The 18,684-nt window shown below is 43.0% G+C and overlaps 1 protein-coding gene across 2 annotated transcripts in view; it reads right to left on the bottom strand.

Moving 5' to 3' along the window:
- The window catches only part of LOC147612080 (uncharacterized), a 108,345-nt gene that overhangs the window by 32,445 nt on the left and 57,216 nt on the right, over positions 1-18,684 (bottom strand). For both annotated transcript variants that reach the window (XM_086783947.1, XM_086783946.1), the window contains exons 5-10: positions 12,071-12,127; positions 11,862-11,970; positions 11,590-11,691; positions 11,385-11,449; positions 4,977-5,080; positions 4,759-4,823 (exon numbers count right to left, since the gene is read on the bottom strand). In XM_086783947.1, the coding sequence (XP_086640073.1) occupies positions 4,759-4,823; positions 4,977-5,080; positions 11,385-11,449; positions 11,590-11,691; positions 11,862-11,970; positions 12,071-12,127 (502 nt within the window). The remainder of the gene's footprint in view (positions 1-4,758; positions 4,824-4,976; positions 5,081-11,384; positions 11,450-11,589; positions 11,692-11,861; positions 11,971-12,070; positions 12,128-18,684) is intronic.

The raw sequence follows: 18,684 nt of genomic DNA on the forward strand, positions 1-18,684 counted from the left end.
ATCTCTCAAACAGAATCATGGAAACTTTGCATTACAAGAATGCATGTAACAGATGAAGGATCTTGCCAAATGTTGAGCATAAAGCACAGGTTTACTACTCCTTATTATCCCCACTGCAATGGGCTTGTGGAAAGTTTTAATAGTGTATTGCAGAAGAGAATGCTACAGGATTCACTCCCTATCATCTGGTGTATGGTGATGAGTGTGTGTTGCCTATTAATATCATGCTCCCTTTACTTGATTTTATGTTGCAAATGATTTAGCACTCGAGGAACAAGAGAAGAAGAGATGGACCAGCCTGCACTCTCTTCTTTTGGATAGGGATGAGGCCATCAAGTGGTATGAGAAGACTAGTCAGAAGAGAATTAAAGCATTCAATGAGAAGCACGGTAACAAGGATTTGGAAAAAGGTATGCTTGTGTTGAGATACAACAGTGCTCTTGCTCAGAATTGGCTTTATACATGCTCAGCACTTTCGGCCTTTTAGTGACAAAATTCACCATACTAGAGGCTACAGAAAAAATGTTTCTCACCCAATCCAGCTTTCCCACATCTTCTATCATCAGATCAAGGCTATGTGCTGCACAGGGTGTCCATACAATCTTGGGGAACTCTTCTTAAAGCATCCTTCCCATGGAAACACAATTTGATCCATTGTCTGTTATCACCTGCACAATGTTGTCTGGGCCAATCTCCTGTATAGCCTGGCGTATATGCTTGAAGATGAACTCCCCTATCACCACTATCCCTGCCACAGAGGCATCTATGGCACGAATAAACATAGTGTCTTTGCATAAGGAGACCAAAATGTTATAAACACTCCTCTACTTCACATCAGACCAGCCATCACACATCAAAGTACACCCGTACTTTACCCAAGTAGAGCCTTAAGCGGCTCCATCTCTTATCTCCACTACTAGCTTCCCTTTCCGAAGCTGTGTAGTACGCAAGGTCTCATATAAGGAACCATCCCACTCACAATTTATGCGTGACATTACTCTAATTGTTGTCCTCCATCAAGGAGTCCGCAAAATCTTGAAGGACTGCACACTACACAAAAAGCTTGGTTATCTCCCTTGTTGCCTACTTCATGGCGGCCTTTTGAGACCCTACTTTCACATGCCCTTTCTTCAACAAAGGTAAAGCGGTCCTCTTTGCTCGAGGTGCTGAGCTAGAGCTACTCCCAACAGTAAAAGTGTAATGACGTTGACTTTGCATGTCACCTACTGTAGAATCCCTGCTCTTCCACAGTGATGGCAGGCTCTCTTAAATGCTCAAGATCCACGATCTCCTCAACAGGAAGGCCTAGTTCCTTAGCCTTCTGAGCCTTGAGGCTTTCATAAATGTGCCTTGGTACGGCCTTACAAGGTCCCACCCCATGGTCCTTTGTATGTGTCAAGTGTGCCTTCAACCGTGTAATGCTGCCCGGATGCACCTCTGCACGAAAATTGCACCTCCATTTTCCTAAGCTTGAGCCTATAAGCTTGCTCTCCCATGTGACATTGCTTCACAAGGGATCCTGTGTGCGAGGCATCTTGCAAAGTTGCAAGAGAAATACCATGTTGCCTGTAGCCTGAGACCCTGCATAGGTTATGGGTAAAAATCCCCATTTTAGTTGTAGGGAAAAAGCCTGATTTTATACCCTAATAACTATTGCCAACATGGTACACCCATAGTATTTATGGGGCCATAGGCGGTAGCTGCACAAGCTCCACAGTCCAACCTATAGAAGCATATGCCAAAAAAAAAGGGTAGAAGGCTACATGCAACAGGCTACAGCAGCCCATATAGTACAGAAGCATATGCAAAAAGAAGATAAAAATACCACGACTCAATGTAGGCTTACCTTGGCACTTTCCCCCATGACCCGATAGCTTCAGAGTCGGCCAGTACAGGGTACATTGTACACAGGAGGAGTCGAGACATCAAAACGTGTGCCACAAAACGGAAAATCGATGCACTGATATTTTTTTGGGAGTAAAAAAGTTGATAAAAAGCATGTTTCAATAAAATGAAACGTTTTGGTCCATTTCATATGGTCTGAAACGCATTTCAAAGCTACTATGCTACATGTCACACACTACCATCTACTTCACACATGACATGGCAGACATATACACTGGCAGAGTAGAGGATGGGCTCCTACTCATGGATCCCCTGGCACCTATGGATACCATTACAGCCCAGCTAGCATCACTCCTACACACGGCTGCATTACAGAGGTTCCCAAATCGTGTCCACTCAGGAGAGCCTGCGAGATCTAGGACTATGCCCCAGAACAGATGGTATGATGACGAGTGCAAAGCCCTATACTCACGGCTCCGCATACAGAGAGCCTTGGGAGCCATCACACAGCAGGAGTCGAGGAGAGAGATGAGGAGACTTACTCGCCGCAAAAGGCGGGCCTTCGCAGAGATACAGGAGCTAGAGATCTTCCATTTCTTCATGAGTAGAGATAGCCCTATCTCATGGCAACACTTCAGAGAGCCCTGGACACCGACACCCATTGTAGACCCACAGACATGGCACACATATGCAGAGGGCCTATACCACGCCCCACAGTAGCCACCTATACCTCAGCCACAGGAGCCTTGACCTACCACAGCTAGCTTCTTTACCCACTTGATGGTAAAGGAGGCTATCCGCCGCCTACAGCATGGACGGGCCGCCAACCATATGGGCCTACAGGGTGAGCATCTCATATATGCAGCAGATTCTTTGGCTCCTTTTCTTGCACACCTGTTTAACAGGGCACTAGCAGAGGGTTTGCCTGCGGAGTGGACGATGCACACCATTGTGCCGATCCACAAAACAGGGGATATGCTCGATCCGAGCAACTACAAGACGGTTATGGTTGGCCACGTGTTGGCCAAACTCTATGGTGCAGTGTTGGAGCAAGAGCTTAGCTTATATGGTGAGCGAGCACGTTTACGCTCATCAGGGCAGGCAGGTTTCAGGAGAGCTTTGTCTACTACTGACCATGTATTCACTTTGAGATGTATGATTGATCAGACCAGAGCGATGAAGAGAAAGCTCTATTGCTGCTTTGTGGATTTCCGCAAGGCATTTGAAACAGTACCACGAGAGAGGCTCTTTCAGTGCCCGCAGTCTCTTGGCATACCAGCAGATATGACATGGGGCATCTATGCATTATATGAGCAGGTTTTTGGGCGAGTCAGATGTCCAGGAGGTATGTCCGAGACTATTGCTAGCACCATTGGTGTGAAGCAAGGATGCCCACTTTCCCCCACGCTATTTGGGTTATACATTGATGAGGTGGTTGACTTCATTACACGGGAAGGCGGAGATGGAGTTCATCTAGCAGGTACCTCAGTACATATTATGCTTTATGCTGATGATATTGTATTAGTGTCTGAGTCTCCAGGAGGTCTACAGCAGCATCTACATGCACTCCATGATTTCTGCACACAGAGGGGTCTTACTGTGAACCTTGGGAAAACCAAGGTTATGGTCTTTCATACATCGAGACAAGGCAGGAGTCAGCTGACATTCACTCTCGCAGGACACCAGGTGGAGGTGGAGGTGGAGGTGGTGACATCATACGTGTACCTAGGGGTTATCTTCTCTGCAGAGCAGCCACGCGCTTCACCATGGGTTAAGCAGCCAGAGCTAGATTGACACGGGGATATGCAGCATTGGCTATGCTAGAGAGACAGTGCCACCAGGTGCATTTTCAGGAGCCCCGGACGTAGGGGTGGCTATTTGACACATTAGTCAAACCGGCACTGATGTATGGAGCAGCGGTATGGGCGCTTGCTACCCATTGGTGGACACAGATAGAGAGAGCATAGGCCCTCATGATGGCACGCATGATACGCAACAAACCGTCGGTACCTCATGACATTATCCGAGCAGAGTTTGCTGCGCCTCCTATGATGGTAGAGGCCATATTCCAAACTATATGCCTGCTAGACAGATTCAGAGAGATGCCACAGGACAGATTGTCATACAAAGCTTTTGAGCCATCTAGACAGCTGGCTGAGGCAGGAGACAGGGGATCATGGTATGCACAAGTCACACATTGGTCCTCACAGCATGGCCTAGACATGGATCATCTACCACCATTCCAGTATGACAGGGATGCACCACATATCCGTCTCTCTCATAGTGAGAGGAACAGAGTATTGAGACAGGACCTATGGCAGCTCTATACACAAGAGACATGGATATTGCCTACACAGCCTTTTCCACTGAAGATGCTATACTACAGAGATCACTTCATGAATATCACTGATGATGGATTTAAAGAGAGGCCTAGATACATGGAGGGCTCTTTACCACACGGCTCCCGAGTGGCTATTGGTCAGCTTAGAGTTTCATCACATCGATTGGCCTCCAAGACCTGCCAGCCGGAGAAGGAGCCTCCCCTCTCATCTTTTGATTATACCTCGCATGAGGAATCTACATGTTGCTCCACATGAGAGCTGATTTGTAGTTTCACTTAAGGCTCAGCCACCCCTGGCTTTGATTTTGTATGCTCTGGGCCCAAGCCCATGAGGACCTACTGCACCCAAGAGAACTAGCAGCTACACACCCAAAGAAATAGCTGTGAGTGCCAAACACAATAGCTGTATTAAGGGATCCCACAGGACCAACATCTGGAAATAAGTTTTAGGCCTTCCATATAAAGGCTTACCTGCAAATTGTTATCCACACCTATAAATTTTCGTGGAAAAAGATTGATCTACAATTTGGGTAAAGGAAAAGCAAGTTTAATGACAGGTGAATGTGTATGACCTTAACAGCGGGTATAACATTAGGCTTTTTGAGATTGTAACGGCATTCTGCCTCAGCATATCGACCTGAAAAGGAATAACCATCTCAAAATAAGAAATTTAAAAAGCAAATACAGCATGTTGAAGACCTCTGTACGTTTTCAGAAAAACCGAAAATTTATTGATCTCAAAGATATTGCAAAAAAAAAAACAAATTTTATTGTGTTCAGTCTTCTAGACCTCTATAAAGGTTCAGCCTAGCATTGCATGGCCCTCCATCTTTTACAAGATATTTCCCAGATAATAGTCCCATGGCTAAAGGACTGTAAGCTAGTAATGATACCCTGCACAGTAGCAGCAATCCAGCATGTTTTCTTTAGAATCATCTTAAGGCACTTTTTTTAAACCACAGCAGCAGACATCCAGAACATAGGCCAAAGACCCTCCCTCATGAGACTAAACTTCAGCATAGTCTGCTAGGTGTGAAAACCTTCCACATTGAACTTTTCAATGAACATGTGGATAGCCACGATATGCTATGAATCTTGAAAGGTCTTAACAGAGGAGAGTTTCCAACACCACTATCTAATCCCTTTTATATAATGCCCTGAAAATTTTAGGGTTTCCAAACAAGGGGGTTCTAATCAATGATGCTTTAACATGCTATAGCAACACTTCAATGCTAGATTTGCACCCTCAATTGTTAAAAATAATAAAGTAATTAGGATTAATGACTCTGATTTAAGCAAGGTTTACATAAAATGGAAAAAGGGCCAAATTGATTTTTTTTAAGACTTTCTTGATTGATTTCAAGAGGGGGGCTTGAATATTATCGATCCGGATGTTCAGTGCAGGGCTTTGTTTTGCAAACTTGTGGTCAGAGGTTTCCTACCAGGCACCGAGTCTTGGAAGGATTTTTTCTTGTCTCAGATTTCCAGATGTACACCCAGGGTCGAGAGAGACTGGATGCCTAGCACACGTTTTTTGTTCACAAAGGCTGATTTCCGGCCACCATCTTCCCCTCTTATTGCAGCCATTGTCAGAGCATGGAGAAGCATGAGATCGTTTCTGCGACAAAGGCCTCCTAGGTCTTTGGATGAGGCTGACCACCAACCTATTATGTGGAAAGAGCTCATTAGGGATGAGGCTGGTCGGCCACTTGGTGCATCTCGTTATATGCAGTGGTCAGAATACGAGAGATGTGCACACACAGTTCTTGCTTGGAAGACCTTTAAGAGTCTTTCAGACGATCGGAGAGCTGCATCCATTCAGCATCTTAGGGGCTCTTGCATTCGTATTGATCAAATTGATGCAGCTATTTTGCATGAGTGGCTTTCTGGGACCTTTCACGGAGACTATCATCCGAGTTGGCTTGGAGTTTTTTCAAGGATAGGCATACCTCTGCAGGTCATTGCTCTCCCGCACCAGGAGGCTACAGATTGCATCATTTACTCTATCATTCCTGGAGGGAGTTTGAGGAGATGTAGTATGGAGGAGATCATCCCATATACTAGGCTTAGCCTAGTGAGGATTGTTGGTCGTTCGGGGAAGCATTGGTTCATTGACCCTTCTCCTCAAATAGTGACTCATGGCTCTTGGTGTTTGTGGTTATATGGTTGCAGTCCTATCAGATATCTTCAGTTGGATCCAGGAGAGTGGGAGTGGATTGATGCCTTCGATCCTTTGAAAAGCCTTCCTTTTTTCAGTTTCACTATTCCGAATGCCAAGCTTGTCCTCACTCAACAGATGCATAGGATCCCTACTCTCAGGCCTCATTGGGAGAGCTATGATATTTCTCCAGTGATACAGCGCAGATATTGGCATAGACTTTGGCACTCATACAGAAGGAGCCAAATCTCTCATTTCTTTTGGTTATTCTTACATGGTGGTCTTCCCACCAATCACTGGAGATCGGTTCTCGGTGTAGCACCTTCCTGTCCTAGGTGTGCGGCAGATTCTGAGACTGTACATCATTGTTTATGGGGATACAGGAATACACAGCAGATTTGCGGTTCTGTAGCCCAGCTTATGGGCAAATTGAGTGGCCGAGCCATGCATGTGACTTGGGGGGCAGTTGCTTGGCTCTCCCAGTCCAGTCTGCAGCTTTTTTATGAGGGCAGTGGTACAGATTCTGTTATTTTCATTTGTAGAGGTATTGCCCAGCATGGTTTATCGCAGGATATTCCTCACTCTGATTATACACCCCCCAGACAGACGATTGACACCAGTTGGGAGATTGTTGCTAGAATTACAGCATGGCAGATTTGGAGAGCTAGATGCATGGAGGCAATTGAGGGTGTCGAGATTTTTGGGTCTCAGTGCATTAGTACTATATGGGGTGATATCATTCATACTCTTATGGCTACTTGGGCTCGCATTCGGCTCGCATTCATCTCATTCTACACAGGCTAAGCACGTGATATTTATGCGGGAGTGGGACCATGGCATCTTCTTTTCCTCTAGTACCACAGGTCTTACATGGCATCATGATACTCCTCCGTGGTTGAAATCACCTTATGATTCTATTCTTTTCCGGCTTATAGCTGTGATTGTTGTATGTTTTTTCTCATACTTAATAGAAGTCTCTTTCTGAAAAAAAATAAAAATAAAAGAATGTGTGGCTCAGGCATGTCACCTCCGGTTTGTGTGGTGTCCTCTCATGGTCAGAAGAACTGAGTGATGGTCACTTGGGGCCGAGGTGGATGTCTCCCATGGGGTCTCAACTCCCTAGTCAGTGAGTTTCTCTAGCGATGAAGCTCTAGTAGGAAGAGGCTAGGCACCGCTGATATGGGTAATCCCTAATCGTCCAAACCCCTCTTTGAAGAGACACTGGAACCTCCCTCGAATCTCATAATATACGGTGCACCTGCATATCAAGTGCTCTGACTCGTCCTCCACTGGCACATAGTGCATATCCTCTCCTCTCCATGGCTCTCCCTGTCTCTATCCTCAAACGCGGTGCGATGACACCCGCGACTGGCCCACTGTAATCTGCATGGCATGTGACATGTATATGTCAAGATATCTGGCCCTCAGTATGAAACCATCCTATGTAAGCCTCATGAAAGTATCCATGTAGTACTATCATTTGTGTGAGAGTGGCTCATGTGTTGTGATCTAGGTATCCTATATGTACAGTCCCAATAAATGAAATCTAATCACGCAGTTCCTGTCATCCTTTATGACATACTGCCTGTTCTAGCTCCACCTAGAGGTCGTTGGACTCTAGGTTCCAGCCAGAGATGGGAGATTTGCAGTAATATAGTCGCATGGCATGTATGGAGAGTTTGATGCAACGAAGCCATCGAAGGCACCCTCACTCAGCCAGCGGAGTCTATCCGGAGCATCTGGCTTGACATCATTCATTTCCTCTGAGGTCAGTGGGGGCAGCTTCAAGGTGGTTGAGACTGCATGAGAAAGTGCTGAAAGTCCTTCCTCATTGGGGATCCGGCGGCATGGTCCCTTTCTTAAAGATAGTGGTGGCGAGCCCACTTGGCATTACAGACCACTTGTGCATTTATTTCCCCCTCTCCTTATTGTGTGAGATAGCCTTCTTTTCCTAGTGCGGCCAACAAGAGGAAAAAGCAAGGTTATGGTCTTCAATAGATCCCCTGTTTTCATATCTCGACTGTGTCCCTCCTACATGGGCAGCCTAGTGGAGATTGCACTCTCATGTGTACTTGGGAGTCACTAGAGACAGTTCTTCTAGGCCCATTTCCAGGAGCCGAGGACCAAGATGTGGCTATTTGATACCTCGGTCACTCCAGCATTGATGTATGGAGCACCCTTTTGGGCACCTGATCTTACAGCGGCCAAATGTCTGAAGATAGAGAGACCTCAGGTCATGATACTCTCTTGTATGATACGCAACAAACCATCAGTCCCACATGATATTACCTTGGCAGAGCTTGCTGCAGCACCCATGGTAGTAGAGGCACTCTTCCAAACCATAGGATCAATGCCATGGCCCCCTAGAGACTCCCGAGGCTCACCCTACAGTCCTCCTAGCAGCTGGCATGAGTCTTGGAATAGCCAAGTATGCACCTGGTTCATGAGGCAAGGACTCAGGATGGATCGCCTCTCCCCACTCTAGCATGACCCGGACTCCCCATTCATCCAGATTCTCTGTAAGTTTGGCTGTAAGTTTGGCTCGTTTCACCTCTCTTTCCTTGGGATCACAGTGGCATTTGGTATATACATTGTGAATCTTCTAACAAGAACCCATCTTTGTAGTTGATCACACACTTTTTTTTATGAAACCGCTATCTAATTAATCACTCAAGGTATGGTACAAGTATAGCTGCCCATAAGAAAGGACAAGCTAGAAACAATGGAAAAACACATCTAATTGCCTAGTAGTGATCTCACCCAACGCATAAGAGTCCTGGAGAGATTCACAGAAAGAAATAAGTATAGGTATCAACTGATCAGTCGGTAAAGACTCGCTGATTTCTATCATGCTAGAGAGTCTATAGTGCCTAGAATCTTGTCCACACAAGAAACCATGAGTAGTCCAATGATTCATTGGAATGTCTGCCAAAAAGCCAGAATTTCTTGGAGAAATGATGCCAAGTAAAATGAGGCCTTCGAATATCCAGAAATCCTATCAAGAAGAGCACAAGAAGACAGACAGTGCCAAAGCAAATGAGGCACCGTTTCTCGTGCATGATAGCACCTTTGACAATGGCGAGGCAATGGGTCTCTTGGCCAGTAGTACACCCATAGGAGGTGCCCCAACCAAGAATCTACATGGGAAGACTCTTTTTCAAAGGGAGTTTATTTTTCCAAATTTTATTGAGGCATGTTTTCCACCAACGCAATGGTTTAGATATCCGCCAAAGCTGGTTCACGTGCTTAATAATCCATGGGGGGGGAATAATCAGCTTATATGCTCTAGCTGCAATCCACTGATCAAATGAAATAGGCTTATAACCAGGCATCTGTCTATCTAATTTCCAATCCATCAACCTGTTTTGTGCATTAGAGGGTGGACCACGATGTATGGACTGCATTATCCACATAATCTCTTGCCATATTGGTCTGTAATGCATGCCCAGGCATTACAGACCTGTTTATAACCAGGCATCTGTCTATCTAATTTCCAATCCATCAACCTGTTTTGTGCATTAGAGGGTGGACCACGATGTATGGACTGCATTATCCACATAATCTCTTGCCATATTGGTCTGTAATGCATGCCCAAATCATATTCATGGCTGTTTTTGTCGCAAAAAATCAGCAATCATACTGGCTTTTCTGGCCAAGACATGATAATGTAAGTTGAGAATATTCAAACCATTGAGAATTCTCCAACTCTAACTGGGAGCACTCCCAACAAGCATTGCCATAAAAATAATCTAGATTTGAGTGGCAATTTACTATGCCAAATTTTCTTTAGATTTTGTTTCCACCAATGGGTTGTCTTAGTGAGGAGCCACATCTTATTAACTCAAACAAACCAAGGCGCAGGAATATTCAACCAATAGATCAAAGCAGCCAAAACTTGAGGAAAAGAGAATCTAGGATAAGGTTAGGATCTTCCCTTTGGAAAATCCAATCCTTCATTCTTTCACCATCCAGAACAACCGTAGAGGAGTAAAAGGCTGCAAGTGTCTCTATAACACGCGCCATAAAGGTCTGTAGGGAATACCCAACTGCCAATGGCTTTGGGCTCAAGGAAAGGACAAAACTTTTGCTTCAGCATTAACATCATCTTGGCAAACCCGAATGGCTTTTGTAGAAAGAAAGTAAGCTCGTCAGGGGGACGGAGAGCCATTTCAGTGAGCATATAAACTCATACTTAAGGAGTCGCAAGGCCTTCTTATAATGAGATTTTTGCCAAAAGATCTCAATGCTTTTGTCATAAAACAAGAGATTTGGTTTTTAGACCATGCCAAAAGAGGGAGAAAAAACTAAATGTATACCATCAAAACCGATTGAACTATTCTCAATCTGACAAGAAGTGGCCAAGTAGAGAAATTTCAATATTCCAATTTGATCATAAGTTTTTGCCGCACCCAATCTGTAGCATCACGAAGCGAAAGATTCCATCCCACAGGATATCACAGATGTCTAACATGTTGTGTAGCTTATATGATTTGCCCAGGCCATAAAATGTTGTGCCTTGAACTTCATTAAGAGGCAATAGTTTTGATATTTAAAATTTGATAAAAAAGACCTACTACCAATCCAAACATATGTAAAGTGTTCATGAGACATTGCAGATCCGATTGCATGTTTTGAGGAAAAAAGAAAGAGTCATCATCATATGCCTGAGCAACCAAATGCCCACCATCAGGGAGATGCAGCCCATGTGATCTGCCAGCCTCAGTGAGCTTATCCATTGGATGACTTCTCTCCTCGGCACACACACACACTCACTCTTACGCACAGTATGTAGTTGGGTAATTGCATCGCATTGGACACAACGCCCCCCGAAATTTTTTCCTAACTTATCATGGCAAAGTATCAGATCAAATTAATATTTTTATTTTCATATGCAAGGAAAAGAAAGAAATCCCAACTGTGCAATCACACTCAAAAGCAAGAAGTCAGCATCCAATGTATCATGCCCATGTTTTTATCATGAGCAGGAAAAATTCAATTGGATTGGGCAATACTCAAACAGATATATGACTCAACACAAACCTTGTTTCACTGCAGCACTCTGCCAAGCCTGCATCAAATGTACGACACAGAAGATTGTATGCATTCTGTTTCCAAAAACAATCACAACAGCCATGATTAGAAATTGTATGTAACAAAATCAAAACTCATCTAAGATTCCCTTTGTAAGACACATTGAATTCCTTGATACAACAATTCTTCCAACCAGAAATAGCAAGCATCTTACCTGTATAGTCACGATAGGAGCATATCCAGGTAATGTGCTTGACAAATGACAAAACTCCATAACACCAAATGCTGTCTCATTACTAAGACCAATATGCCTTACCTGAAATTAGTACTGAATAATGTCAGACTTATGCTTGTTGATTCCTTTTGATTTAGAACGTATAATCAAAAGATGTCATATGAATAGCTACGTTGATTTACCTGGATATCCACAATAATGTTTCTAAATGCCTTTAATAATATATAAATCTGGTTTAAGTTTGAACTAACCTTCCCTGCGGCAACAGCTGAACTCAATGCTTCTAGTTGTTCTTCCATAGGAACTGACGAGTACTTATGACTAGGATCATAATCCACCTCCCCAAACATGGGAACATAACTATGACACATCCGCCAATAGTTTTAAAAGAAAAACTTCTGAGTTCCTCACATGGCGTAAAGGTAATAAAGTCAGTAGTGATGCAAATAAAGGTTGATACCGATCAGGCCAATGAAGTTGATAGAGGTCAATATAGTCAGTCTGCAGACGCTTCAGGCTGCAACCAACAATACTTAGTTTCTCCATGATGGCATACAACAATGTTAAATAATAATAGTGATTAATGTGAGACACAGGTTCAAGGTGGTTGTGTAAACTAGCATTGTATGATGTATAAGCTTAGGCTTTAACAAGTGACGAGCAAAATGGGCTTCGGACCAAGGATGCGAAATGTTATTCACTGGTTGTATGCTGAAGGATCGGCAAAATGCATATTGGGAGGAGATCTCTCTAATCCCTGGAAACTAGGAAAATCAATATGTCAGGGCTGCCACTTAATTCAATATTATTTACAATTGCTACCCATCCTATGCTCTTGTATATGGACAAGCTGGTTGCGGATGGCAACCTCCATGGCCTAGCAATGTGTGGTGGCTCGCAATTTCTTTCACAAGCATATGCTGATGACGACTCCTTTTTTCCTAAAAGTAGCCATGCTAATGTGAAAGCACTTATGGATACATTGTCTCTTTTTGAATTGGCTACAGGATTACATGTTGAAAGATCCTTGCCCCCTCCGCGTAACGGATTCGGGGGTGCTAGAAGCGAAAGTAGCACTCCTTGCGTGGTGCAGCGTCCCTTACTAGGAGCCTCGCCCACCACGGATATCCGGACAAGAGACTAATCCCTCGGTTCTTCCAAAACTAAGCCTGGAACAACTTCCCTCGCCCGAAAAGCACGAGCGATTCCTCCAGGATATTTTTGGCTCTAACGTAGTCAAGGGCATTACTGACCGAACTGATCCGACCGAACCTGTAAGTCGCTTGGTCAGATCAAGGAAGAAACTTGCACTTGGATCATAGAGATCAAAACTTTTTTCCCCATCGAGAGGCACAGCCGTTGATTTTTTTCCATAGAACAATTACTATCCGGGATTTACTTCATCTATCGTACTACAACAAAATTGAGTCTCACTTTACGGATCCATCAGTCTAGCCTAACCCCATCCAGTCCCATGGGTTAGCCAACCGCCCAACCACTGTAGTGATGGGATCCAATTAAGAATTTGGTTAGGTTTTGTCCCGGGTACCAGGGAAAAGAGTTCCCAGGCTCCCTAGCCGGATATTCATGCAAATTTAACGCCAGTCACACCACTTACACACCCAATATGAAATTGCCTTCTTCACATATTCAGCTATCTTTAAAACAATCATTTAATGAAACCATAGTGTCACTGATCATAATCCTCCAAAATATCCGATTGAATCCTAATTTCCAATCATTCATTCATCGGTGTACCTATGGTATCATTGGCAACCATAACGCTCACCACCTGTCCCTCAGGGGCGTTTTTGATAGTTCCTAGCTCATAGTACCCAACAATATAACCACTTATAAAAATCAAGATGGAATCTTGGTTGAAGATCAGCAAGATCAACCAACAGCTCCATATAAAAGAGCCATGGACTCATCCGTTGAGGACCAGCAAGGTCAATCAACCAGATCCATGCCCGGTTTCAAAAAACACCTCTTACTTCTTGTTCCAATATCTTCCCCGACGCACATGTGGGTATCTTCGGCAACCCAGAGCCCGAGCACCGTATGGTCAGCATCCTCTAGGATCCTTCGCAAGTCACCTAGCGCTTCACTCATAGGCCGCTTTCTTGGTCCCTCATCCACCGTACCGAAAGCTCACCATTTAAATCGAACCGAGGCGTCTCAAGACCTCGGCCGACCTTGCTGCGCGAGACGTCCTCCGTTGACTCTCCGTGAGCTGTTGCAACTTTATCAGTTAGGTCTCTACGACCTTAATCACAAGACGGTCAAAATGCTTCCCCAGCATTCATGACACAAAACAGTCATTTAAAAATATGTCATAAATACAGTTTCTATAACGAACTCTCGTCTTTCCACATTGTTCCACATCAATCCACATTACTTAATCCACATCCATTTCATATGTATTCCCATTCTCATCCAATCACATCATTTTTCATCTCATCGTATCTTTCCTCATTTATCCTCATCAGCTCTCATCCACACGCATCTACTCATATTCACATCTCATCACATCACATTCATTCACATCTTATCCATTCATACACATCTATCCCGATTCACATCTCATCACATCACATTCATTCACATCACATATCATCCATTCACATCTATCCCAATTTAAATCACATCTTATTACATCCATTTCACATCACATCTCATTCATTCACATCCCGATTCATATGACATCACATCTCATCCATTCACATCACATATCACTCATTCACATCCCAATTCACATGACATCACATCTCATCCATTCACATCACATATCATTCATTCACATCCCAATTCACACAACATCACATCTCATCCATTTACATCTCGATTCACATCACATTACATCTCATCTATTTACTCACATCGACATCACATCCTCTCACATGCACATCCACATCCATTCTTTCACATATACATTCACATCTATACATACACATCCACATCCACATTCATTCTTCCACATACACATTCACATCCATTCTTCCACATACACATACACATCCACGTCCATTCTTCCACATACACATCCACAACCATTCTTTCACATACACATCCACATTCATTCTTCCACATACACATCCACATCTATACATCCACATACACATCCACATCCATATCCATACATCCACATACACATCCACATCTATTCTTCCACATTCTTCCACATGCACATCCACATCCATTCTTCCACATACACATCCACTTCCATATCCATGTACTTCCCATCTCACCCTTTCACATATCCTCTCATCTCATTATTCACATCCATATCCATTTCAATACATCACATCTTGTCACATCCTATCGCATCCCATACACATCTTATCACATCCTATCGCATCCCATACACATCTTATCACATCCATTCACATCCTCTCACATCCCATTCACATCCTATCACATCCCATACGCGTCTTATCACATCCATTCACACTCTATCACCTCCCATACACATCTTATCACATCCATTCACATGCTATTCTTATTTAATAGCTTTTTCTAGTTTGATACCGATAATGAGACTTTTTCTAAATTTCTATCAATTGTTTGACCTAATCAAAGGTTCTTTTTCTCAACGACTATTTCCATATTGCTTTTCAATTCCTCAATTGAATTATATTCAATATTCCTCTTTTGAATAAAAGAATTCATGGAATTTGTAGAAATCAATTCTACCTATATTTTCACTTTTGGTAAATAATCATAAAATGAATTATACTAAAATTTCCTCTTCTTTCCATTTAATTTCTTAGATCTCAAATACCATGGGAATTTCTCTTTTTGCATTTGATTATTTGCATTCCAATGTCATGGTAATTCCTCTTTTAACATTTAAATATTTCTCATAGATAAAATAAATTTATCTAAAATTCATCTTTGACTTTAAATGAATTATCCAATAATTTCAATATGCTAGGAATTTCTCTTTTCCCATCTCAATGATGAAATTTTCAAATGTCATAGGAATTCCTCTTTTAATATTTAAATATTTCTTATAGATAAAATAAATTATCTAAATTTTATCTTTAAATTTAATTAAAATACTCATTAATTCCAATATGCTAAGAATTTTTCTTTTTTCATCTCAATGATGAAATTTTCAAATGTCATAGGAATTTCTCTTTTAACATTTAAATAAATTACTAGAAATTCTTCTTTTGCTAATTACTATTTATGCATAAATATAAAAATTAAAATTTTCATGATTATAATGAGAATCATTCAATTAATCTAGGATGATTAATCCTATAATATAGTAGGAAGTCCTCTTTTCATAATATAAATGAAAATGATTTATGTGTTTATTTTTCAGAAATTTTACCATAGCTCCGCTACTATTACTGATAATTCTCAATAAATTTGAAAGAATAAAGTTTAGTATTATTCATGTGACTAGAATAACCACTAATTGGATCATTATCCAATTATGGATTGATTCTTAATTTTACCATAAATTAAATAGCATAAAAGTATTAAAAGCCATTATTTTGACCTCCAATTATGGATTGATTCTTAATTTTACCATAAATTAAATAGCATATAAGTATTAAAAGCTATTTTTTGGCCTCCAATTAGACAAGCATAGAAATTACTTTTAGATTAGAGAAATGCTTCATGAGAAGCTTCATTTGAATTGAGAATAGGTCATAGGAATGACCATTCTTTGGAAGAGAGAGAGAAATGCTTAAAAATCATTATAAATTAAGCATAAATAAAAATTAATGTATTTCTTCATTACAATACATTAAATAGATTCAATAGTATTCAAAAGCCATTCAAATTAATGCTTCTCAAGCTTAAGAGGGGTTGAGAAGAGAAACATTTGGAGATTTAAGAAAAAGAAGACAATAATCCACACTTTACCTCCTAAATTACTTGATTCTTTGATCACAGTAGAGGCCCCCAACCAATCAATTGGTTTGATATATTGTTGGAGTCACTAAGGAAGATTGAAGAGAGAGAGAAGCTCCAATCTCTTCAATTTGTAGAGGATTTTTAGAGGATAATAAAAAATATCATTATTTCAGTATAATACTGACATGGTATAGTTCTCATATTTTTTTACAAAGAGCTAAGGATCTATTTATAGGTGAGGGAGACCTCTAACCAAGTCGAACTAGTTTCTAGAATTTTCCAGGTTCAGTTTGGCTGAATTTGGACAAAGATTTGGACCTAGTTTGGCTTCCTTTTGATTTGGTTTGATCTAGGAGAGAGGAGAGATAAAAATATCACAATATTTTTGAGTTTAAAACTCCACCACACAAGTGAAATAGGTGCCTCCTTGAAGAGCTCCCTTCTCCTTACCAAGGTGTCAAAATTGAATCATTATACCCAAAATATGTTATTTTTTTAGTAATACTCATAGTTTTTTACTAATAAACCTTGTCCTTAGTCAACTCTTCATCTTATGTGAGCATATACTCATTTTTGGGGGGGTTTCTTTTATAACTTGGATTTATCTCCTTCCCACACTTGGATTGATCCTATTGGACAATAAGAACCTTAATTGAACCATAATCTAAAAATTTCTGAAAATCTAGACCCTTAGGCTAAGGTCCTTTATACTTCTTTTCAATTAATTCCAAATGCACATTGGAAAGTTCTTTTTGAATTTCTGTTTCACGGGAAACTATTTTAGATGCTAGGAGGATTTTTATATCCAAAAATATCTCATTACCTCTCTCTAGACATTTTCTCTCTAGACTAAAACAGTGTAAAACAGAATCTTTCTTTTATTTCAAAGAGGGGAATAATTACAAGATCAGAAGGGGAGGTTCTTACACCTGTATATCTCAATTGCTGGAGGGAGGAATCTTTTTTTTTTGGGGGGGAAAAACGATCCTTCTATTAGTTAATGAGAAAACGCCATAAGGCTACAAAGCTCACCTCACAAGAAGGGATAATAAACACAGTGAACACCGGAGCTCCACCCCCGTGTCTGGCCGCTCTCTGGGGGGGGGTTACCTAGTAGTACATGCGGGAGGTGAGAAGAGCCAAACTGGAGGCCTGTAGTGCCAAGTGACATTCTCGCCCCTCGCGATGAGGAAAGGGCCAGGCTGCCAAGTGCGGAGGAACGCCTTGCGGCGACCTCTCATGCGATCTGAGTCGCCCTGAAGTTTCCCCCAGTGTCCTCTCAAGGTGTGAATGATGTCCACCCAGAGGGCCTGTATGACCTCCGCCGGTGGAGTCGCCTGGCGGTCTATGGCCTCCCTGCATCGGGCTCTCCATATGTGCCAAGCCGTCATGCTGCTGATCATCTCCCATCTGTGCCCGTCCCCCTCCTGGGAGACTGCCGAAGAGAAGTCTAGCGTCGGAACCACCGCCATCGCCCTGTTAGAGACCTGGATGGTCACACTGCCAGGGACGTCCTCGTATCCAAGGACCGGGCCGCTGTCCGTGGCCCAAGCCACTGCACCCCACGTCGCCATCATCTCACCGGGCGAGCTTGCAAAAACCATCCTGAGAGCGCGCTGCCAGACCTGCTGTGCCTGTGGGCAATCCCATAAGCAGTGCCGCTGCGACTCCTGTGCATGGCCGCACCGAGGGCAGGACGCTGGGTGTCTGCCAAAAGCTAGCCAAGCCCCCACAATCAATCCTCTATGCACTGTAAGCCAGAGAAAAAGCGTCACCTTCCGGGGCCGGAAGCTGGCCCAAAGGCGCTGCCAGAAGTCCCTAAGGAAGGAATGGGAGAGCCCCTGTCGCCGCCAATGCTCGGCCGCCGCCGGGGTGCCCGCTGTCCTGTGCCTCTGGATCCGCCGCCCCAGCCTCGCTGTGTACTGAAAAAAGGGGGTGCCTGGGCTGGTAGGGGCCGAGTAGGGATCTCACCAAAGCCACTCGCCTGGATCCCACTGAAGGCGAATAAGGGGCCTGCTGTCCCAAGCCCATAATCTCCAAGAATAGTCCTCCCCTATCAAGGCCGGTGAGGGGTCTACATGCCACTGTCTGTGATGAAAGCCGACCACCCGCACCCTCTGAAAGATACAACCCTGGAACTCATCCAAAACTAGTCGGGTCCTCTGAAGCTGGCCTCCCTCTCCCACCTCGAAGGTGAGTGGG

The sequence above is a fragment of the Cibotium barometz genome, chromosome 46 (assembly GCF_041138505.1).
Source record: "Cibotium barometz isolate CiBa-2024 chromosome 46, ASM4113850v1, whole genome shotgun sequence".
In the NCBI taxonomy this organism is placed as follows: Eukaryota; Viridiplantae; Streptophyta; class Polypodiopsida; order Cyatheales; family Cibotiaceae; genus Cibotium; species Cibotium barometz.